Raw genomic sequence first — 24,822 nt, forward strand, 5'->3', positions numbered from 1 at the left:
CAATTTATATCATTTTAATTCTTTTAGACATTTTAAAAAATAAAATTATAAGATCTTCCTCTATTTTTTCACAAAATTTAAGAAAGAAATCTTGAAACCAACTTTATCAAGATTTTCAGACGGTCGAAAGGTTGCGGGATCGACCTACCACTTTGAGGGACCCGGAATGAAATCCGAATTGTCAAAAAACCCATGAACCTTTCGGGGGATGGCTAGCGGATATGTCGGGTTCCATCAGGCCAGACCCATAATGGAGTAGCTTCCTAAAAAGAGGAGCAGAACCCGTAATGGGCCTACTATAAAAAGATCTCTTAGTGGCCACAGGCCGGAGAGTTAAAAAAAAACTAATTTTATCTTAAAAAATCTTGTCATATGTTGATTATTGTTACACTGGAGGATTTTAATACAAGGACTTCTATTAATAAGAGCAGATTAGGAGCCATTCTTACTTTAATAATCCCTCTTTCTGCATTAATTCTTAAAAAATTTACTGTTGACAATGAGATTATTAAAACTTTACATTATTTTTGTTTGTTTTCATATAAGTAACTAAGAATTAATCGATAGAGAAAAATCTTTATTTTTGCATTAAATAGACGAACGACTCACTATTCTGTCTATTCCTTCAATAATGAAAAGTAAAGTCACGTATACATTGTCTCCACTTGTCAAATTTTCTCGAGTTGTCATTGCAATCGATCGTATTTTCTTCATTTTTTTAAACGATTTCTTAAAGTTCAATCGTTTGAAAGAATATTATCTTAGTATTTTATATTTTTCTAGAATGTCAATTCACAAAAACCAACCTTGCAATTTATTGAACATGTCTTTTATGTATTATAATCCACCCTCTTACGTGTTAATTCAGGCTGCAAGTCATAAGTGTCGTGTCCCTAAGTAATATTCTAATTTACTATAATTTAAAGCTTTACCAAAGTAAGCCCACCGTAAAACTACTGAACACTGGTCGTTGGTTGGCGCTTGACGAAAGGACAGACCACGTGGAGTTTTCCAGGTTTTCACGCGTGTAATACCTAAATAGGGACCAGTTTTCCATGTCCCCAGGAAGACTTTTATGGGAAACTTGCCCCTATTTAGATGTAACTAACGTGAAAAATACTCGGAAAACTCCACATGACAAGCCAGTTAGCCAGGTGCGAAACCGCTACCATTGTTCAGTGGTTTTATTCATTCGGCCATTAGTTTGAGATTTCGTTAATTGTTTGAATATGTAATGTGATTTTAGGTATATTTAATTATCACTACTCAGACACCTTATGCCTCTGAGAAATTATTAATTTATAATATTGCAAACGTTTTCCACCTGTTCTACAGGTCATCTTCAGGCAATTTACAGAACAGGTGAAAAACGTTTGCAATATTATAAATTAATAATTTCTCAGAGGCATCTCATATATATTACTACTCAGAGGTGTCTGAGTAGTAATATTTAAAACTCTGAGCATTTATTCAAGTATATTTAATTGTTTTTAAATAAATTTTATCCGAATGGAAAAATTCCTTCATTAAGCAAATTCAATTTGGTAATATAATATAAAGCGGAAAAATTTCATTAGAAAAATTTAGGTTCTTACTACAAATTTAAATACAAATTACGATTAAATTATGTCGAACCTCCGATAACAGCCACCTGTAATCAGCGAACAATTTTTTCCCCTACCGTCGGTGGCCGTTGTTAGAGGGTTTGATTATATTATAAATCCCAAACAAATGAAAATAAATTTATCAGAAATTGTAATATTCCATAATCTACTTATGAAATAATTAAATTTAAAAACAGATTATCAGGGGGAAACGTTTCTAGGAATTTTCAGTTGAAAGTTTTTATTGAAGGAGTTCATTTGTTTTAGATATTTTAGGTCGTAGACTTATTTATACAAAGTATCATTCCTTTACATTCGACAAATTGGTGCTTGAGAAGAAAAAAGTCGAAGATTTTCCTGACTTTTATTGACTTCTACCAAACCTTATTTGAAACGGTTAATAGAACTTGTCACAGGAGAGTTCATTTCGAATGAATCTCCTACTTGAACGTACACTTTCGATTTTATTCCAAATTTTCGGGTTTCTATCAGATGTAAAAATGTTCTGTACAAGTTTAACATAAGTTATTCGGATCTAACTTAAAGATATCCAACTTTTCAAGAAAAATTCTTAAATTTTCTTAATTAAGATCGTGTCTAAGACGATCTGTTAAGTCAGCATTGAACCAATATAATTTTGTTGGAACCATATTGCTCGGTTCAAGCTGAAAGAAATAGCTTCTTGTTAATTTATTTCTTAATTACGGTCTGGGCATTATTACTCTCCAGGCTGATATATAACAGAGAGAAAGTATGGCGAAAGGAATTATGGGTTATCTATATTTATGGATGTTAGCGTGTGGGGAGCGTGACTTTTTCACCCACTTTGAAGCTTAATAACTCCTGTGCCTTTTGTCGAAAGTTTCTGATATTTTGCATGGAGGTTTGTGTATTAGGGAAAAACGTTTCTAGAAATTTTAAGAAAAATCGGACCATTGGTTCGGAAGATATGGACCCATTCCATTAACATCTCCCGAACTAATCTAAAGACTTACAGGTTAATGGTAGCAATTATTAGCAATGAAAATAAATAAAGAATTCTGGGAAAGTCCGGAAACAACGTTGCCAACTTTTTAAAATTTTATTATGTGTGTGGATAATATGGTTCCTTTGACTTAATTTTATTCATTTTTAAATAAAATTTATTGAGATGGCACTCAAACACGAGCGGCTTTCGTAGAAATACTCGAAACAACACGGGATTTTTGGTTTGGTTTATTTGGTTACGGGGCGATCTGCCGAGAAGAATGCCTCCCAGGAAGAGTTTCTATGGAAAGTTGGCCTCTATTTAAATGTTTCACCTAAATAGTGGATTAATGAGCTATCTGCCAAGGGGTGTCTCCTCGGAAGGACTTTCTATGAGAAATATGTCCCTATTTAAACGTTACACACGTGAAGGAAATCCGGAAAACTTCACTTGGCAGTTTGTTATTGAGGTAAGAACCCGCGACAAACTACCAATGCCCACTGGTTTGATCTACTCGACCACTGGTGGCGATTTCACGAGTATATCATAAATTCAAATTTCATCATTTCTTAATGTTTATAACATTCCTTTAATTAATTCATACATATTTAACATCTTAATAAATCGTACAAATATTTAACTAATTTTTAAATTTTAGTAGGGCTGTACTTTTTGGAGAATTCGACAATTGTTTGGCGACTTCTTGCAAACAATGAAGAACACCACAGAGGATAACCTGCCACTACAAATCCGCAGTACCCTGTATTGTCCAGAGGAATTTAGGTCAAAAGTTTACATTTTCATTCAAATTCTAGTTTTGGAAGTGACATTTCTAATGATAAATTACCATCCGAAAAATTAAAATTCCAAGCTGCAAGCCTTAAAAATTGCCATCCCTAGTCTTCTGGGATTCTGTGATGATAACTTCACAGGGTATTATCTGTATGCAGTTGTGATCTGAAACTTAAATTGTGTTAAATTACTAGCCGTGAAGCTTAAATCTCTAACTATACAATACAATTTCTACAAATATGAGCAATTTAAAATGTACAAATCTCCAAAAATAGTCTTCAAAATTACTTCCAAAGGAATCATTTTGGAAAGATTTCTTGAATTACTTCGGAGTATGCAATCAATTTTACTTTTTTCCCCAGTAGATCTTTGTTTCTTTAGAAAAGTCTCAAATTTCATTATAATTTTCGAAAATTATTTTGAAATTTGTACCTTCAAGGAATTCTACAGCATTATTCCCATGGGAATTTGATATAATTTCCTTAATTATATCAAAAAATACACGTGGCTAGCACGTTGCTGAGGCGCGAACCCCTAACCAAAACCAACAGAAAACTATCAAAATGTTTTCGGGAGTAGAAAAAAAGCACCGATAAACATCGATGTTCCGAATAATTATATAAAAATACAGCCAAACCTCCAATAATACCCATATTTTCAGGGAATTTTTTAAACAGAAATTAACATAAAACAACCTCCGAACGACGAACAATTTTTATGCTCACTTCAGTGGCCATTGTTCAGGGGTTTCACTGCACGCGAAATTTTTATTAAGCTGCTTTCAACGGCGTCTTTTTGTCTGTCTGTCTGTCCTTCTTTAATCTTGAGAACGGAATTAGATAGATGAAAGTCCAGACCATATTCAGAAAAGATAGAGGAAGTAGGCCCCTATTAACTATATAGGAGCATTCGGTTTAGACCGGAAATTACATAATTTTAATTTAAATATTTTCTCTTGAACTGCACGATTTAATTGCTAACAGGAAAAGTATGATGTACAGGAACAAGACACTACTAAAATTGCGAGCATTGTGACGAAAAATTTCAGTGATGATGTTACAATAAATAGGTATTATAGTAATAAAGTTTTCCCGTTTATTAAATTCGAATTATATAATAGAAAAACGAAGCGGGGGACTTAATCAAGTCCCTTGAAACCTGAGAAATAACGTTGGTTGAATTTGAATAAATTTGCTCCAGTTTCATTCACTTCTAACACTTTTTTAATTAATTATTTAAATAGGACTCATAACAGTAAATGTACACACACCCAAATTGTAAACGTTGATAGGTAAAGTATTAAAGTATTAAGTAATATAAGTGGTTAAATCGTTAGTATGTAAGGCGACGTTTCTCAATCAGTAGGTCGCGATCTCCCAAGAGTATTATTATGAAGAATATTAATTTAACGTTAATTACATATTTTTAAAATTATAATTAAAACAATTTATTTGTAGTTTTATCCAATATCCGAATGCAGGAAATTCCATAAGCCTCTCTATAGTAGAGTTAGTGATTAATAAAATTGCAAGAATGCAAACGATATACACGAGTTAAATTAAAAGTTAAAAAGAAAGAGTAATTGGAGTTTTGCGCCATTTTACATTAGTTAAATGGAACGAATATGCAGCTTTTAGGACAGAATTACAAAAACAATATTCAGCATTTTTACTTAAAGAGAATTAAAAGATAAAGAAAATGGAAACTCGATTCTAAAATGAAACGAGTTCGTTAAAATTGTATCAAAGCCAGTAAATATTTTTGTTGGAATAAGAAAGAAAATGCCAGCAATAATGTATTTTTATTTATATTTTTCTTCTGCCTCCTCCTCTTCCTTTATCTTCTTCCTATTCCTCCTATTTTATCTCCTCCGTTCTTCTTCTCCCCATCCTTACTTTCTTCCTTTTTATCCTTCTTATTCCTCCCCTTTGCTTTATTTTTTCTTTTGTTATTTCCCATCCGCCCTTCTTTCTTTTTCTTTTCCTTCCTTTCCTTCCTCCTCAGATTCCTGTTAAAATATATATAAAACGACTTCAACAATACTCCATTAATTTACTCACTGCAAAATGCACACACAATACACGCGATTTCAGTCACAGTCCATTTATTGTACAAGTTATAAAACAAAAAATAATTCATTTCGAAAAAACAGCAAACATAAATAAGTAATAAAATCGTATTTAAAAGCATTAAAATAAATAAAAGAAAAACAATTAACAGAAGTGGAATATAAACAGATAATCCAATAATTGGAAATCTCTTTTATTTGGCAAAATTCCACTCTCTTTTTACTTTTACTCTACATTTATTTTTCTTAACAACAAATTATATTTTTCTTCCAATAAATCCATGGCTAATTCCAACAATAATAAGTCATTCTCTCTGTCTCTAGCTTAATTACAAGTGAATAATTTCTCTAAAATGTCTGCTGTGTAATGTAAGGTCACTTGCATTACCTACATCATTATATTTCAGTTAAGTATATAGTAATTTCCGGTTTACACTGGAAGTCACATGATTTCAAGTCAGAAATTTCCCCGAACAGAGATTACCAGCATGGCTTTGTTGTTATCAGGAAAAATATGATGTACAGGGGCTTGATAATAGGTAAAGTATAATGTATAGAGGCAAGACACTGATAATTTGAGATCGAGAGCATATATTTGAAATCACGTGACTTCCGATCTACCCCGGAAGTTCGTATATAGTTAATCGGAGCCTCCTGACCCTAAAATTTTCATATCTGGCCTCGACTTTCATCTAACTTCGTTCTTGAGATTAAGGAAGGACAGACAGCCGACAGTGGAAATTTATAGGTCTACAATTTTTTCAAATTGCAGCCTAATTACATGAAAGAAAAACATTGTGTAAGGTCCCTACTTCCTCAGGGCCCAAGGCATTTGCTCCTTTTACTCCCCTGTGGCATTCTTGACTGTCATGTATGTTAAACCCTCACGTTTTAATTAAATAAAGATGAAAAAAAGTAGAGCTGTATCCACCGAAAAGTATAGAATTTCAGTGTAAAATTCATAAATATTTTCTTAGTTACATATATTAAGTACACTACTTACGAATTTTCACCTAATTCCTGGTATCTTTAACTCCTATTTTTCACCTGAAACAGTTGAAAACTTTAAGTTATTTGCTTAAAAAAATATACAGTTTTACCAAATCAATTACAAAATTAATCAATGAGTTTTATAATATTAATTTTGCATTTAACAAAGTAAAAACTTATTAAAATTAATTTAAAAAAAAAATAGAACTTTTAAACTTTCATTTCTAAGTAATTGTCATTAATAACAAGCCAAAACATAAGAAAAAAACAACAATAAAATTTTTTCCATTATTTAAATTAATTTAATTAAAAAATACGATTAAAATAATATTAAATTAACATAATAAACAGTTTAATATAAATTTAATGACATTAATTTATTTAAAAAATTACCTATTAAACGCGGTTTAACTGCGTTAAAAGACAATGAAGGGGTGCGGGTTATACGCCGATTTTAAATTACAATTATAAAACTCCATACAGATGCGGGTTATACTCGATGCTAGCAATTTTATTCGCGTTATACACGATTAAATACGTTATTTTAAATAAATTTCAAACATATTGCTTTAATTCTATGCATTTTATACGAGTTTAACGTCTTAAACAATTAAAATTTCGCGTAAAATGTGTAAAAAAGAAAGGAAAAAAAAAAAAAACTTGAGTTTTCGTCGTATTTAAGCTTCAAAACGGGTGTAAAAATTACGTTTAAAATTTCGAAAGCTTAAAATAAAAAGGAAAATGCATTTTGTTTGGATTGTAAACAGAATATCAATTTGGTAAATGTAACTTTTAAGCAAATAATAAAATATTAAATAATAAAAATTGAAACTTTTATCGCATTTTCTTATCTTTTTACGATTGTAAAAATCGTAAAATTTTTCCTTTGATATGTTCTTTAACGTTTATTCATCGATTACTTTGGTAATTTTGCTTACAAAAGTGGTAAAACCATTCTTATCTTAGACTAATTAATTATCTGATTTATTACAAAAATAAACAGCAATTTTCCTTATTTTATTAAATATTACCCAGTTTTATACCTCGATTAACCGTTTTAATATTACATAAATACAATTTTTTATTGAAATTATTCTTAAAATCTATCCATTCGAGAAGGTTATCAACACTTTCTTACATAGTCATGACCCGTTAAAGAATAAGATAAACGAGTATTTTAAGAAGAAAAATGCATTAAACTAGCGTTAATTCTTTAAAGGGTTAAATAATTTTAATAAAAAACAAATTTACTTTAAATATTTAATTGAAATCAAGCTTAAAAACCGTCATTTCGACAGCACGTTCTTACATACTCAAACCCTGTTTTAACAAGACAGACAGTGTTTTAAGAGTTAAAAAAAGGTGATAAAAATACAATTAAATCATTAAAAAAATTGAATAATATTATTAAAAAAGAAAATATGTATTAAACATTTAATCAGGAAATGAAAATTTCATAAGCTTATCGAGAAGTCGCAGCTGTTAAAACAGCATTGTTTACTTCTGTAAAGATGAATAATTCAACAGTAACTTTACGACGGTTTCGAATATATTTAAGTGCATAAACGGCAGACATTTTGCCATACATTTCTATTATTTTAAACAGAGATTAGTTTTAATACTAAAGTAACACGGTCGGCATTACGTTTGTGGTAACAATTCCAACCTTCATCATCGATCGACGAATGGGTCGATCGAATCTCATGTGAAATGTGCTTCTACATTGTTTGTCAGATCGAATTTCGAATCGTTTAACGTGAAATATTATTATTTTTCAATGGGATAAATTCTTAATTTTCCTAAAATTGCGTAATATCGAGGGAGAGATCTTTCACTAATTTGTTTGGCGCGCTGTAAGCGGTTTAAAATTGACTTTTTAAAGCTTAATTTTTGTATTTTTAAGCGGAATTTTAAAAACTTATGCCATGGATAATGAAAACATAAGTTTTTCTCTACAAAATATCGATGTTAGAGTCGAATTTTAATAAATTTTTCGTCCGTGATGCGCTAATTTCCACCCGTGCTTATTTTACTCGATTTTTCACTAAAATAAATTTCAAAATTACGCTTCTAAACGAGAAAATATTCAGAATTAATCAAATAATTCAACTTATTCCAATTAAAAATCACATTATTTACGACTCAAAACACAAAAAAAAGGAGTAATTTATGTCCATTTGAAGCGCGATTTTCTTGTAAATTAACGCCGAAAACGATAGAAAAATATATAAAAAACTGCATTAATTCTATAAATCTTAAATTATTCATAGGAAATTTATAATTAAAAATAGGTTTTACTAAATTTTATTTTACTTTTTTTTTAGGTCCAATTACCAGAATATCAAATCCGTCAACTGTGTCACGTTTCTAGAGAAATCTTTCTACAACAGCCCATGTTAGTCGAACTTGAAGCACCTGTCAACATTGTTGGTGACATTCACGGACAGTATTCTGATCTCCTAAGACATTTCGATAAAACGGGTTATCCGCCCGATGCCAATTATCTCTTCTTGGGAGATTACGTCGACAGGTAATGCATTTATTTACGTCATTAAACTTTTTTCCCCCTTAATTTTAGTACAGATTTTCGAATTTTTTTAGTAGCGAACCGACCTACGGACATGCTACTTTTAAGGCGATATTTTTGATTTAATTAGGAATAAATCTACGAGTGACGAAGCTTAGTTTCAAGAATCCTTCTCATTTATTGATTTTTGATTTAATTTTGTATAAAATTTAATTTTTGAGTTTATTTGGGGTGCAACTTTCAAATTTCAGAGCTATACTATTACACTTTTGTCCGTCCGTATGTCTGTCCTTCCTTAATCTGGAGTTAGACAGATGAAAATCGAGACCAGATATGGAAAGTTTTCCATATCTGGTCTCGATTTTCATACATATAACTCCATTTTCCGGATCCCGATCTGGTCCCGATTACCCCTGTATACCAAATTCACGTTTGGACCAGAAGTCACGTGATTTCAATTCAAAAATTTTCCAGAGCTGAGTTAGATGACCGGAATAATTCGATTGTTATCAAGAGAAGTGTAAGGTACAGGGGCAAGACACTATTAAAATCGAGAGCATGTATTTTGAATTAAATTAAATAAATTATAAAAATATAATTAAAGTTCGCGTGTAGTTAAGCGGGCCTCCAACCACTAAGCTTTGAGTATTTGGTCTCGATTTTCATGTATCATTCTTTTCTTGAGATTAACGAGCGACAAACGGACAGACGATGAGAGTGGAAATGTAAAAGTCTGCAATTCGAAAATTGCAGTCCAACAAGTGAGATGAACGATAAACGAATGAAACGGACAATTAACGGATGAGATAGGTGATAAACGAGTGAGAAAGATGATAAACATGTGGGACAGATGATAATCAAGTAAAGAAGGATGATGAAGGGATAAAATTATTGATAAACGGATGAGATAGATGATAAACGGATGAGATGGATGATAAACATGTGAGATGGATGATAAACGGATGAGATAGATGATAAACGGATGAGATGGATGATAATCAAGTGAAGTGGATGATGAAGGGATAAAATTATTGATAAACTGATGAGATGGATAATAAACTGATGAGATGGATGATAAACGAGTGAGAAAGATGATAAACATGTGAGACAGATGATAATCAAGTGACGTGGATGATAAATGGATGAGATAGATCATAAACGAGTGAGGCGGATGATAAACGGGTGAAAGGATTCATAAACGAGTGAGGTAAATGATGAACGGATGAACTGATTGATAAACGAGCGAGAAGGATGATAAACGGACGAGAGAGACGGCAACAAAAGCATACAGAACTTCACAGCGATCGTAATACCGGTAGAAAACTTACGCCAGCCGTAAAGCGAAGTGTATATTTCAAAGTAATCAGAGAAATTATACATTTATTATACGAGGGATACCTTTATCATTCAGCTTTTAAAATTCTACTCTGAATAAACAATTAAAACTCGTAAAAACTGACCGTAAAAAGTGTAAATAAACTAAAAAATACCCGCTATAAAAGTACAGTAAAGCGTTAAAATAAATAAAATCGACAAGAGAAGAGAACGAGACAATGTAAAATGTAACAGATGACAGAAAACAACAATCGAGAATGAAGCCAGCAATAAAAGTAAAATGTTAAGGATTGAGTTTAAATTATAAAAAATTCTACAAAAACAATATATTGTTGCTGTGTTGAATCACATACCATAAAATAAATTCTAAGAAAATTGAGATAAGAGCATCATCACCCCAGCAAAGATGTATGCCAACACAGCGTGATGCCAGCAAACAATCCTCAGAATTATGATCTAAGAGTAAAGATTATATATAATTTACAACAAAAAAAAAAGAAAAAAGAAAAACAATTATTTTCTACATAAAATAATTCATAAATAATTTACAATGCAATTTCCTATAATTCTGATGGGGATATGTCATTCGAAATCTCCAATAATGCATCATTTTTTACGCCAAAAATAATCGTTTAACATACACTTTAATATATATTTTTTTATTTAAAAAAAAGCTGGCAACATGTTAATGAATTTCCCCGTCATTCTTTGTTTTCGTCCCTAATAATTGCTGCCATTATCTTTAAGTCTTCAGGATCCACCACTGGTCAAGCGGTTCCGTTCTCTGAGTACTGGAAACTCCATTGTGGGTTCGCGGGCTGTCCTGTTTTCCGGGTTTTCTCCACGTCTGTAAAACCTGAAACAGGGTGAGTTACCTTAAAAAACCTCCTAGAAGCATTCCCCATAGACAGACGCCCAAGTGCTGCGTTGCCGTACCTTAACAAAACAAACAAACTTTAAGCCTTTCAGATTGCTTCGGAAGATGTTAATGAAGTGGGGCCATATCTCTTGAACGAATAATTGGATTTGCCTGAAAATTTCTGGAAACGTTTCCCCTTAATACTCAAACCCTCCTTCAAAAGTTCAGAAATTTTCGACAACGGACACGGGATTTATTAAGTTTTGAACAAAATTGTGCCTCACACACAAACATCCCTACATACAAAAACCCAATTTTTTTTTTCATTTCTCGACGTTTAGAGGCCCCGTGTCCAAAAAGAACCCCCAAAATTTTTATATAACAGCCGGAAAAGTAAAAAAAATATATATTTCTTTATACATCCACAAGAGCCGAATTATCTGGCTAGAGTTGGCTATAATAAATAAATAATTAATAAGACAATTTGGCACTAGAGCTTGGCGTTAGGCGCCATCTCTTACTAAACTTAATAATTATAATTAAATTAAATAAATAATTTGGAACTGGAGGAAAAGAAATCGGCCCAAAGCGGGACTCGAACCCGCAACTTCTGCTATCCGTACAGACACGTTACCAGTTACGCTACCCGGACCTTCAGTCCGATCGCCTCCTCCAGTATATATAAGCTAACATGACGACCATCGACGGTCATTACATAACTGGTAACGTGTCTGCACGGATAGCAGAAGTTGCGGGTTCGAGTTCCGCTTCGGGCCGATTTCTTTTCCTCCAGTTCCAAATTATTAAAATTATTTATTTAATTTAATTATAATTATTAAGTTTAGTAAGAGATGGCGCCTAACGCCAAGCTCTAGTGCCAAATTGTCTTATTAATTATTTATTTTTTTTAGCCAACTCTAGCCCGATAATTCGGCTCTTGTGGATGTACAGCTTTGTAACGGGTTAGTCGTTATTTATTTATATATTTCTTTAATAATATTTTAATGTTTGAAACGTTTTAAAGACGGATTTATTTTATATAAACGTTTACAAGATTTTATAAATCCATTTAGTTTCGAGTTTGTGGGGATTTACAGAGAAATCTCTGAGAAAAAACAACTTCTAATTCGTTTCTAAGGGATTATATATATATATATATATATATAATATATATAAAAATAAAGCCGTGTTTATTGTTTTGAGAAACCTTTTGAAATCAATGTTTAGGATTAAGAAACTTTCGATTAAATTAAGTTCTTTCCAATACTTTCCGAGATATCTAGCCATCTTTATACCCTACATAATTACTTAACTTAAAGATTAAGCGCGCTTCGTTTTGTTTGTAAAGCTACAAATAAATACTTTTATCACATAAAAATAATTGTGAAATACCCCAAAAAAGCTCAAGTTTTTAAATTTTTTACTATTAAAAGCTCTAAAACAAAGCTCAATAGAAATAGCTTTTCTGTTCTTTTCTATTAAAGCTAAATCTGCTTAAAAATGTATGGAACAATTACAGATTTTATTTAAGTTTAAACGCAGATTATAGACTTTATTTCTGTTTAAATAAGGAATTAAATTTTTTCTCTGGTGAAACAGTGTTTTATATTTTCTTTCTTGCATAGACACAATGTAGTGACAAACTTAAACACTAGGCAAATTTTTCATGTTTTATTCAGTTACTAATTGAATAAAAGATGAAATCCTAGTGCTTAAGTTCGTCACTACATTGTGTCTGTGCAAGAAAGAAATTAAATTGATTTAAAAAATACAAAATTAACGTTTTAATCATTTTAAAAATCATTAATTAATAGGAAAAATTATTACAGTAGAGCATCGATTATCCGACCCCCGATTAACCGACTTATCGGTTAACCGACCGCGTTCTAGTCTGCAAATTCAAATGTCCGCTAGTGATGTGGCGCTACAATATTTGGTTATGTCTTGGCTACTTTAATATTATTTTTGTTAAATTTTTGCATGTTTTAGCTGGCAGCACTGGCTCGACGTGAAAGGGAGGCTAGTATTTAAACCAGGCCTAATACACTATACTAATAATGTATTTTTTCATACTTTTCAGTTATCCGACCAACCCCTGTCCCCAATTGAGTCGGATAATCGATGCTCTACTGTATTTAAATAATAATTTACATTTATACACGTGGAATGGCTGAGTGGTTAAGGTGACAGCCTACCACTCTGAGGGATCTGGAATCCGGAATTGAATCCTGATGGATCGAAAAATTCCAGGAAGTTTTCGGGAAGGATTCATTCGGATATATCAGGCCTACCCCTCACTTCTGCAAAAAATTTTATAGGGAAGGAAAGCTTGAAGACAAATAATTACATCAATAACATTTTATTTAATTTCTGAGTTTTTTCACAAGTAGATTAATTAACCCACCAGTGACCGAGTGGCTATAACCACCGAATATTAATAGTTGGTCGTGGGTTCGCGCCTGACCAACGTGTTGGCGCGTAGAGTTTTCCGGGTTTTTTTCACGTTAGTACAGTGGTTAGTACAACGTTATAGTTTCATGGGGTCTAGGCAAATTTGAATTAGGGGACACCGGAATTTTTTGGGGGAAATATTTTCTTATGAAAGATTAATTTGAGATTCCCGTTGGTGGGGGCCTCAGTCAATTGCCTTTTTCTCCCGTAGGATAAAGCGCCACTACGTTAGTAACACCTAAATAGGGGTCGCTTTCCGATAAAAGACACGTGTTTTTTATGTTATAAGTTTATTTGTATATGCGACACGTCAGCGATCCGCCGTCGGGGTGCCTCTCGGGTGGCACCCCTTCGGCAGATCGGTCACGTGTTGCGTATACAAATAAACCAAACCACAAGTATATTATATAATACAGCATTGCATTAATAAATGTCACATATCTCAGTTTAGCGATTATAACTTGTGAAATGTTTTACTCGATCCCAGTGGCGGCCAAGTGCCCGTTTCCTCCTCTGCTACACCCACGCTCACCCCCCATTGTGGGTCTGGCCTAACCCCGAAGGAACTTGCTTTAAAAAGGGCTTTCTTAGTGCCTGCAGGGAGAAAAGAATTTTTTTAAAAAATTACATTTCTAATTAAAGTTTAGATTCTATTTAATTTGGCAAAAATAAATAATTGGTATTAAAAGTTTTTAATTTAACAATTTAATGAGACGATTTTTTTAAAGGATTGAAGCAATTTTTTAGCAATTAATATCAAAATTTTTACTGGAATTAGGTTATCTTCTGCTGGAGGAGAGAATCGATTTCAATAGCACGTTACTGAAGTGGGTCATTGTATTCGCTATCGATTCTATCTCCTAAAAAAACCTAATTTGTATTGAGAGAGGACTCTTATTATTTCCGAAACTTTCAGATATACATCGTGCATGCATCACAATGCGAATATAAGGCAGATGATCGAAGATTCCCGTCTGAGATTTAGTAACTGTTGAGGGCAACGTCCTCAGTATCCAATGATATTTACATTAATATGCACGTTGCTTCCCACATTTTATAACAGAAAATAACATTTTTCAACCAGAAAATAATATGTAATGATTATACTTCTAGTTTACGTACAATTACATGCATAATTTAGGTTATATGTATCATAAGAAACCTCTTGAGGAATGGATTTAGAAGCAGGAAGCTGATTCTTCTCATCCATTGAGATTTGCATTAATATGCATATTTCTTCTCGCATTTCATAACCGAAAATAATGTTTTTCATCCAGAAAAGAATATATAATGATTATATTTCTAGTTCATGTACAATATACAAACAAACATTAAGTTATACGTTGATACGCAGTCTCTTGAGGGATGGATTTAGAAGCAGAAAGCCGAATTCTGATAGTTTTTTTTTTTAGATATATTTAGATAAAATTGAGGCAGTTGATTTAATTTTTCGTATTTTATGATTAAAAATAAAAGAATTTTTTAAAATTTCCTAATGATACCATCGATTTTTCGTGCTTACAAAGCATGGATAATGTTGATTTCCCGAAGAGCAATCCAAACTCAATCATACGATATGTAATGAAGAATATAAGAAACTTGATAAAAAAAAGTTTTTTTTATGGAGATTAAAGTTTGATAGAGCAAAACTGACACGAATAAACATTAGAATAAATATATAATAATTTATTTTTCGGAGATTATTGCTATTTTTGAAGTAACAATGTGGGTGTTTTGCATTCTAATCAGTGCAGTTAGTAGCATGCAATTCTATAAATCTTAATTTATTAGACAAATTCTACGATTAAATTATCTGATACATCCAATAAAAGTCTAATATTCTTTCAAAATTTTAAGTTTCAAACAATAAATTCAAATATTTTATTTATTAAAACAATAAGCAAATAAAATATTTGAAAAAAACGATCATTTTAAACGCACGAAATTTAGATTTAAATTTAAATATTTTGGTAATAAAAATTTTAAAAAGTATAGTAATTTTATTTAAAATAAATTATAATCATCATCATCATTTATCATCATAAAAGAATTCTAAGAAAGAAATGTATAGAACTTTGATTTTGAAAATTCGTATCAGCATCATTACCGTACAAGATGATGATGATGATGATGATGATACGAATAGTTTTCCAGTTTTTATATATAACAGGGAAAAAGTATGGCGATCAGTCAAAAAATGTCCTCCAATATTTTACATTTTTTGGGACTCGGGGGCCTCGAAACATTCAGAAATTTTTTTCTGTATGTATGAATATTAGTGTGTGGAGGGCACGATTTTGTTCACTCTGTTTGAAGTTTAATAACTTCCGTGCCTTTTGTCATAAATTTCTGAAATTTTGCAAGAAAGTTTGTATATTAGTGGCATCGATGATATTAAATTTTGGTGGTTAAAGGTCGAGAGAGTGAGGAGTTAAAGGGGGTGTCACGTATCAATCTCGTTATTAGCATTTACAATTCTTTTTAATAAAACTCAACTCTCTTCTATATTCAAAATTAAACTTTTTGCCATTTCATAATTAATTAATTATATAAAAAGCTTTTTAAATAAAATCTCGTAACAGATGGAGCCACAAACAATTTAAATTTTTATTTTTCCGCCGGGAAAGTTAGGCAATTCGTCGCTGGATATTTTTACTATTTCTATTGCGCTTTTAAAATATAATTTAATATGTACCAAATGTTATTTTAACATGTAAAATAAGGAAAATTAATTGAAGTGTTTTAATCTGAAAAAAAGAAAAAAATGTTTTATATATTATTATTATTATTATTAAATTCCAAATAAAATTCTTTTGAAAATTTAATATAATTCTTCTAAGTTTTTACTAGAAGAATCTTTTGGTATTTTAAAATACTTTTTCAAAAATTATATAAAAATTCAATAAAGTGTATAGCATTTATATAACATTTGAAAAATCTTTGTCAGAAACTTATCTTTCAAAAATTATTTATAGTGGAAAATGTAACAGACGTGTATTTCATTTTTTATTGAGGAACAGCTGTTTCCATTTTTCTTACTAAATGACAAAGATACATGAAAATAATCTGTTTTTATCAATTCCGCTTTTGTCTTTGTCAGTACTAAAGTATATCCCCGCTTCCATACGCGTGTGTACATTTGTACAAATCTTCATACACGTCTCGAAACCAAATGTATATAACAATTTGTACTGTCTTCTTTGCTAATGGATCTACTCTAAAAGCTGGCATATGTTAAAAGAAATACAGCAACGAGATGCTTAACTTTCCCGGCCTCGGCAATTATAATGCGTGTGGCGCCATCTCTTATGAAATTTTAATTAAAAGCTTTTTATATAATTAATTATTATAAAATGGAAAAAAAGCTTAATTTTGAGGATAGGGATGAGTTTTATAAAAAAAAACATTAAATGATAACAACGAAAAAGTCTTCATTAACTCCGATCCCACTCGAGATACGACACGAGATCCCTTTTATCTCTCCACCTTGTTGACCTTTAACCACCAAAATTTAATAGCATCGATCTCCCTTATACACAAATCTTGCAAAATTTCATAAATTTTCGACAAAAAAAAACTGGAGTTATTAAGCTTCAAAATGGGGGAATAAAATCCCCGCATGGGTGTGTGTTTGTGTGAGGTTTATTTTGGAGGCAGAAGTGACTTTTTAAGAAATTATAAATGCTAAAAATAGTAATAACTGTGGGTTGAAAATTTAACCGATTACCATATTTTCCCTATTTGCACAGGATATAACATAAGGAAAGTGAAAGCACTACCGTATATAAAATGCATCTTTTTATAGTTATTTTTAAGAATATCATAATAATTGTTTCTTTAAACAAATTCCTAATTAAAATTACAAAGAATTATTCATTTAAAAACGAGGAGTCTACCCCAACGGGAATTAAACCCGGTCCCTCCAGGTGGAAGCGGGACACGATATAACGTCGCCACATGTCTCGCTACTCTATTTATCTACATAAAAAATCAATAAAATAATAATAATATCGTAGAAAATTTTAATTTGTGAAGCAAATTCACAAATTTTTGCACATTATGAAGGTACTTTATGAATTTGTGCCAAGGTATCGCGTATAACGCGCGCTTGTTGTACGCTTACAAGTGAGCGCTATACGAGATATTCTGACGCAAGGACGAGCGAGATATCGCAAAATTTACGAAAATATCATTGAATTTATTTCCTATCTACAAAACTTAATCTTCTATTTTCGTCTTCTGTTTTGATTTTAAACGACAAAGAAGACGCCTGACAGTCGCGACTCTGCATGGCGACTTTGAGGTGATACATGTTAACGTTACGTAATAAAAAAAAGTAGGGAAAAGTAAGTGAATCACATCAAAATGGTAATTTCCTTATATTTTTATCGCAAATATATAAAATACTTTCTTTTATTTGACCAATCCGCAGGCTGGAAGTTTATTCATAACGTAGAAACAGGGTTATAAAGCAGTACTTACATATGAATGGAGCTTGAATTTACTAAGATATTAGTTCCATTTTTCTTATTCTCCTTTCATATTCTGCTGCTAATAATATAAAATTCTTTGTTCTCGACATTCTGGTGTTATATAATGCATATTTTTTGGAGGGTTTCTCTTTTTACATTCATCAAAGTAGCTTTTGTTTGATGGTGTTTTACGATCGTCTTCACGTCTTTAACTCTACCAATTCTTCATAAATTCATCCTGTAAAATCCGAAAAAAAGAGATAATTTATTGAGATCTTCGATCAATAAATAAAGAGTCAGAGAAGAGAAAAATTCGAAAATAAAATTATTTTTTTTGAAAGATGACGTTTGAATGCTACAAGTGATATAGCGATGTTTATCCGCTGTCGTGGAAGGTCACTGAACCTTTCTACAACTCTAAAAGTTGTTTAAGTTAACACGAAAATCTGTTTTAATGCACTAAAAATGTTTATTTATGTATAAAAGAATTATTTACAGAATTATCTAGAATAATTGTAGATTTTTATCATCGTTTGCGCTTCTGTCTGCTTCAGTATATGAAGAGTACCCATAAGTACCATAAACACCAATATAAACCTTCGTGACTAGAAAACCGTGACGAAACCGTGATATACGAGTATCCATTACAATGATCATAACACAGTCATAAGGAACAATATCAAGGTCCATACATCTTTACATCCATCATGAGTATCGATGTTAAGACTATAACAATTATATTTCTATATAAGAACCATACGATGACCATAACACATTTGTATCTCTGCCATAACACGTTTACATCTACATGAGGACCGACTATACAATTATCGTAACATATTTATATCTCTGTAAGGAGTAAGATAATTCTCACAACATATATCTCTATGTAAAGACCAAACAATTCCCTTAGCATATTTTTATCTCTACAAGAACCACACAATGACCATAAGACATTTATACCTATATAAGAACCATACATTAACACATATCTCTAAGGGGACCAATGCAAAGCCCACAACACGTTTATCCTTCTACAAAGATCAACGCCAGCAAACCATTCACGAAAAATCCTGGTGACAAAACGTTCAAGATAAATTATAAACAATTTTTCTAATTATGCAACTGTGTTTTCGTCTGTCGTAGGAGGATGCAAACAAGAAAAATCGCAACTTGAAACATTTAATTAGTCCCAACGAAACGGACAGTCAGAAATTCAATAATAAGGATAATCAGTTTACAGTAAATTTACACGAAGGTCCTCCACAATAAAAAGCCTATAAATTTTTATTTTTATTTTGTTAAATTAAGATAGATACGGGATGGCCAGTATGTCAGTTAACCACTTTAAAAATTAAATTTAAATACTTCGTTACAGTCGAATCTCCAATAACGGACACCTCTAAGTGACGGCCATTCTTCAGTAAGTTATTTATTTATATTTCTTAAATGCGTACAAAATAACCTCCAAACAAAGGCCATTTTATATATATATATACTGTATGTGTGTGTCAGAGGTTTGACTGTACAGTACTTAGAGTCTCATTTTATGATTCGTATTCTCAAGCATACATAAAACATAGTACTGTTAACTAATTCTTAGGCCGTAACGTAGCTTGTATACGCTTTAAAATTCGTTGTACAGCAGAGAAACGTAACAGCAGCCGTTTGGATTAAATTCAAGAATTTTTGGAGGAATTTGGAAAAAAGTTTAATTTATGTAACTTTTTTTAAATACGAAATTTAGCTTGTTTTTTCATAAATCGTTCCATTTAACAGAATAAAATTTAAAACAAAAATTGTCGTTGTTTAAGTTGTCTGAAATTTGAATAAGTTCAAAGAAATATCTTACAGTTACGCCCATATTCTTTTTATATTTGACATTAAATATATGTTAAAAATAGAATTAATAAACATAAAATTATTATTAGAAATGCTCGCATGTTTGATGTTTTTTTTTTCTCAGTTAAATTCTCTCTTAAAATATATAGCGTAACCTGTCCAGAACGGAACTTGCCTAAACGAGAAAAATTCTTCAGAATAGAGTATATTTTAACGTTAAAAAAACCTGCTCAAAGCGGAAACCTGCCAAACCGGAAAAAAATATTCGGTACCTCGAGATTCCGATCTACACAGGTTTTACTGTATAATAATTTCAATCATGTTTACATTCGAATACACCCGCACACGAAGCCATTCATTCATAAGCATGCGTTTAATTTATGTAACCACATTCACGAACAAGGACCATCGAGCAGCGTCATGCTAATGATGCAACTCGATGGTCTTCGAACCTCACAGAATGCCACTTTTATGAATGAATTTGTTTATTTTAAGATATAATTTATGTGCAGCGCATAGTGTTTTAATGTTTTACTAAATTTTATTTATTATCTCATACAAAAAACAGCGGGAAGATCGATCGCGATCGATTCTGAGCGCGTCTTATTTGAAGTTTATAACTTGTTTTAAAATGAAAATTCTTTTGAAATTTAATTAAAAAATTTTTTTTATAACAATCACGTTAGAAACTATTCTTTAATTCTGAATAGTTTTTTTTTTTATATTTTGCTTGGCAAATATTAATAAAAAAACCTCATCGAATTTTTCCTCTTATTGTTATTTGCGTATCGTAAATACAGTAAAATCTGTGTAAGCCGGAATCTCACAGTAAGTTTTTCTTCCGGTTTGGCAAGTTTCATTATTTTACTTATTTATCTTAAGAATATCAAAATCTAAATATTAATTTTGATATAAAATCTACAAATTGAACACAAAGTCGCCATGATTATTCTCTAGAAAATAATCGATCACAGATTTGATAGACGACGGTTCGGATCTGGAACCATTGTCGGGTAATTTCTTTAACTCCAGACTTAACAATAGGTGAGAGTTCGCTTGGGGCATTGTAGAAGAGAAAATTTTTTCGCCATACGACGGTCAAAAACCTAGGAACGGCCATTTTGAAATGTCAAAATTAAAGAATTGTGGAGTCGTTGGGGTAAGGCAACGCAACACGAAGGCTTTCTATGGGCAAACCGACTCCTATGTAGGTGTTAGGCACGTGGAAAAAAACACGGGAAATTCTATGCCGAAACACGAACCCGCGATCAATGCGTTTTTGTAGAATCTTAACACGCGTTTTATCAGAATTATTATGTAAAAAAGACGAATAAAAACGAAATTTGTACTATAGATTTTGAAATTTTACCATTAAAATCGTTACTTTTTTTAATTAAATTTTTATAAAATAAAGCATATTTAATGTGTCCTTCGAACGTAAGTGATTGCCTATCAATCACTTACATACTAAAGCCCACAAAGATTACATTTTTAAAAGATAATCTTCTATATCAATCACCCTTTACTCTTATATTGCAAGAATGTCCTTCGATTGTAAGTGATTCTCAATCACGCGATTTACTAAAATAGCCAATTAGAAATCGTTTCTTTCGAAGAAAAAATTGAAAAAATATCCTTCATAAAGTTCAAATATTACGTAATAATATCTTGAAATATATCTTATGTATGTTAAAAAAGTTCATACTGTCAGAACCTCTGAACGACGGCCACTGAAGGCAACACAAAAAATGCCCGTTATTAGGAAGTGGCCGTAGTTTAGAAGTTATTTCGTATGCATTTTTGTTTGAAAAAGTTCCTGAAATTGTCCGATGTTTGGAGGTTACTTTTATGCAATTTTATTTGAAAAAATGGTCGTTATTCGGAGGTTATTTTGTACGTATTTTTGTTCAAAAAAGTTCTTGAGAAAATTCAATCTTTTAAGGTGTCCGTTATTAAAGGTTCAGCTGTATAAACTTTCTTATATTATATAAATTAATTAGGATACAATTTTAGAATTAACTATTAAACTTTTATAAATATAGCTGCATTAAAAATAAAAAAATATTAAATAAAAAATTATAAAATTGTGTAATTAATAATTATACATCATAATTAATTTTGTTAACAAATTATATATTTTAAATTAAAACTATATTTTATTTTATGTACTTTTTTACGACAATTTTATAATAAAAACTGCTGTAAGTTTAATAAATTCTTCTTCGTGTTTGAATCGTGATGAAATTTTAAATGGTCTTTACAACATTATAATTACAGTGAAACCTGTCAAAACGGAACCTGTATAAAACGGAAACCTGCCTAAACGGGAAACTGTTGGGTACTGTGCTATTCCGGTTTACACAGATTTTACTGTTCATACTGCCACGAGTATGCAGGTTCGATTTTCGGAAAAAAATATTAATTAAATATTCGGCCGCTAGGGTATGGTTTGGCGCTGCTGTTTATAAAATGTGCATATTACTTATAGTACGTTTCCTCGTTACTTCTGGAAATTTGGACGTTTTGCGATCTCGTTTACATCCGAAATTTGTGTAAAACGCACGTAATATACACATTAATAAAACAGCAGCTCCAAATTTCGCTCTAACGGATAAATTTTTAAATAAAATTTCCTCCGAAAATCGAACTTGTACACTGAGGACAGTATATATACCAAATTTGGTTGAGATTTTTCCCATAGTTCTTTCTACAGAGTGATTCGAACACACTTTTAAATTATGATCATCCTTTAATGAACATTAATCAAAATGTTCATTAAGTAAATTTTACCTCATTGAACCATAAAAATTTAACGTTAACAATTCAAGTAAAATCTCAAATATTATGTAATAAAACCTATGTAAACCGGACTCGCGCCGAATATTTTGTCCGGATTGGCAAGTTTCTGTTCTAAACAGTTCTTTTAAACATAGAAAATCGCTCAAGAAGTGCAAGTCCGTTTTATACAGGTTTTACCGTATTTATAAATTATTCTTTACTTATCCAATTATTATAATTAGTTTAATTAAGCATTAATGTAATTATGGTCACGAACAAAATTAATTTTTATTTTTCACTTTTGAATAAATTATAATTTTTTGCGTCATTATTTTAAAATCTAATTGAAATATCATTTAATGTTTTAAAATATAATTTAAAAAATTATCATATTTTTTAAATAAATAATATATTAAAAAGCCGGCAACACGTTACTGGATTTTTCCGGCATTCTTTGTTTTCATCCGTAATAATTGATTACTACCATTACCATTAAGTCTTCAGATTGGTTTGGGAAATATTAAGGATGTGGGGCCATATCTCACGAACCAAATGTCTGACTTTTCCGAAAATTTCTGGAAATGTTTCCCCTGAATACCCGAACCTCCTTGCAAAATTTCAGAAATTTTCGGTGAAGGGTACGGGAGATATTAAGTTTTGAAGTTGGTGAATAAAAGCGTGCATCCCACACACAAGCATCCATGCATACAGAAAAATCCCCCAAATTCTTTGCATTTCTGGACGTTTCGAGGCCCACGCCTTACCTTTTCTTTTTTACTTATATAACACAGCGATCTGGGTGGATATGCCTTATTAGTGAGTGTATTGTATTACAGCAGCATTTAACGTGAAAATATCAAGAGAATATTGAGTTTATAAACTAAAACTTCGAAATATAATCACATTTTGAACAAATATAAACGCATTTATTAATATAATAAAAAAATAAAGAACAATTCAAATACTTTATCGAAATTTTCGATACAATTCCAAATAGCTCAAACCAAAAAAAAAAAAAAAAAAAAGCTCTCTCTATAACTTTAATGGCATTAAAATTGTATGTAATTTGTAGTAACGTGTTACATTTCGGCAATAAATTTTACTAAATATCTTTAATAATGTACACGCTATGGATAAAGTTAAAACAGTCACGTAGCAGTAGCATTCAAGAACTCACATGTAATTAAATTAAGTTTTAATTTAAATTTTTAGTTTTTCTCGTGAAAATATTTTTAAAAAGTTATTAAATTTTTTAAAAACGCGGGATGTTCCTACATTGTTTTCTACCTTCTGTATGCTTGCAATTAGGTCTACACAGTGGCGGGTTATGGGTTAAAAGGGCAATTTCCGGGTGCTCCACTAAAAGAGTGGCCCAAACCGACCTTTTATAAGACAATATTTTCCCGAAATATTCCCTCGAAAAGAAATATCTGAAGCCAACACTGTACAGTACGTAGGGTCCCCTAATTCAAATTTGTTTGGGCACTCATGAAGCTATAACGTCCCACTGCAATTACATTACGCTCTTGTTAATCCGGGCATTCGTTGCACAGATGAATGCCAAACTTTTCGATGCTGGGCCTGAAATTTTTAACTTATTTATTTAAAATATATGCTCTCGATCTTCAATTATTTGGTGTATCGCCCTGTACATCATACTTTTCCTGACAACAACAGAGTCGTGCCGGTCATCAATGTAACTCTGTTCGTTGGGAAATTTTTGATTTGAATTCACGATCAATGTACGAACTTCCGGTCCACACCGGAAGTCACGTGTTGCTCGTTTTATAATTAATAAGCAATATTTTATTTGATAAAATTTAATGTATAAGCACAATTTAATGATTTATCAGCAGTATTTTATTGATAAAATTAAGTATAAAAGCGCTCTTTCATTAATAAAACTGAAAGTAATATCTCTGATTTCCGAAAATGCTATTACAGTAATAACTACATAACGCTACCACAGCAATAAAAAATAAATAAAATCATTTTTTTAGGTAAGAAAACGTATTTTTACGAATCATTTAACTCAATAAAATTTACTCTTTCGGAAAATTTTTTTTGCAATTTTTTTATACTTTACATCTTTTTTCCCCCTTGTGGACTTAAAAAATAGTCTTCAGTTCCTTTCATC

The 24,822-nt window shown here is 31.2% G+C and overlaps 1 protein-coding gene and 1 long non-coding RNA gene across 4 annotated transcripts in view; one reads left to right on the top strand and one right to left on the bottom strand.

Annotated features, from left to right (window-relative positions):
- LOC136978883 (uncharacterized) overlaps positions 1-24,822 on the top strand; it is an 81,295-nt gene that overhangs the window by 36,433 nt on the left and 20,040 nt on the right. For both annotated transcript variants that reach the window (XM_067274720.1, XM_067274719.1), the window contains exon 2: positions 8,746-8,951. In XM_067274720.1, coding sequence (XP_067130821.1) covers positions 8,746-8,951 — 206 coding nt within the window. The remainder of the gene's footprint in view (positions 1-8,745; positions 8,952-24,822) is intronic.
- LOC136978886 (uncharacterized) overlaps positions 1-24,822 on the bottom strand; it is a 79,280-nt gene that overhangs the window by 18,727 nt on the left and 35,731 nt on the right. For both annotated transcript variants that reach the window (XR_010881299.1, XR_010881300.1), the window contains one exon: positions 18,076-18,303. This is a non-coding gene — a long non-coding RNA (uncharacterized lncRNA). The remainder of the gene's footprint in view (positions 1-18,075; positions 18,304-24,822) is intronic.

The sequence above is a fragment of the Centruroides vittatus genome, unplaced genomic scaffold (assembly GCF_030686945.1).
Source record: "Centruroides vittatus isolate TY-2023 unplaced genomic scaffold, ASM3068694v2 contig_559, whole genome shotgun sequence".
Taxonomy (NCBI): Eukaryota; Metazoa; Arthropoda; class Arachnida; order Scorpiones; family Buthidae; genus Centruroides; species Centruroides vittatus.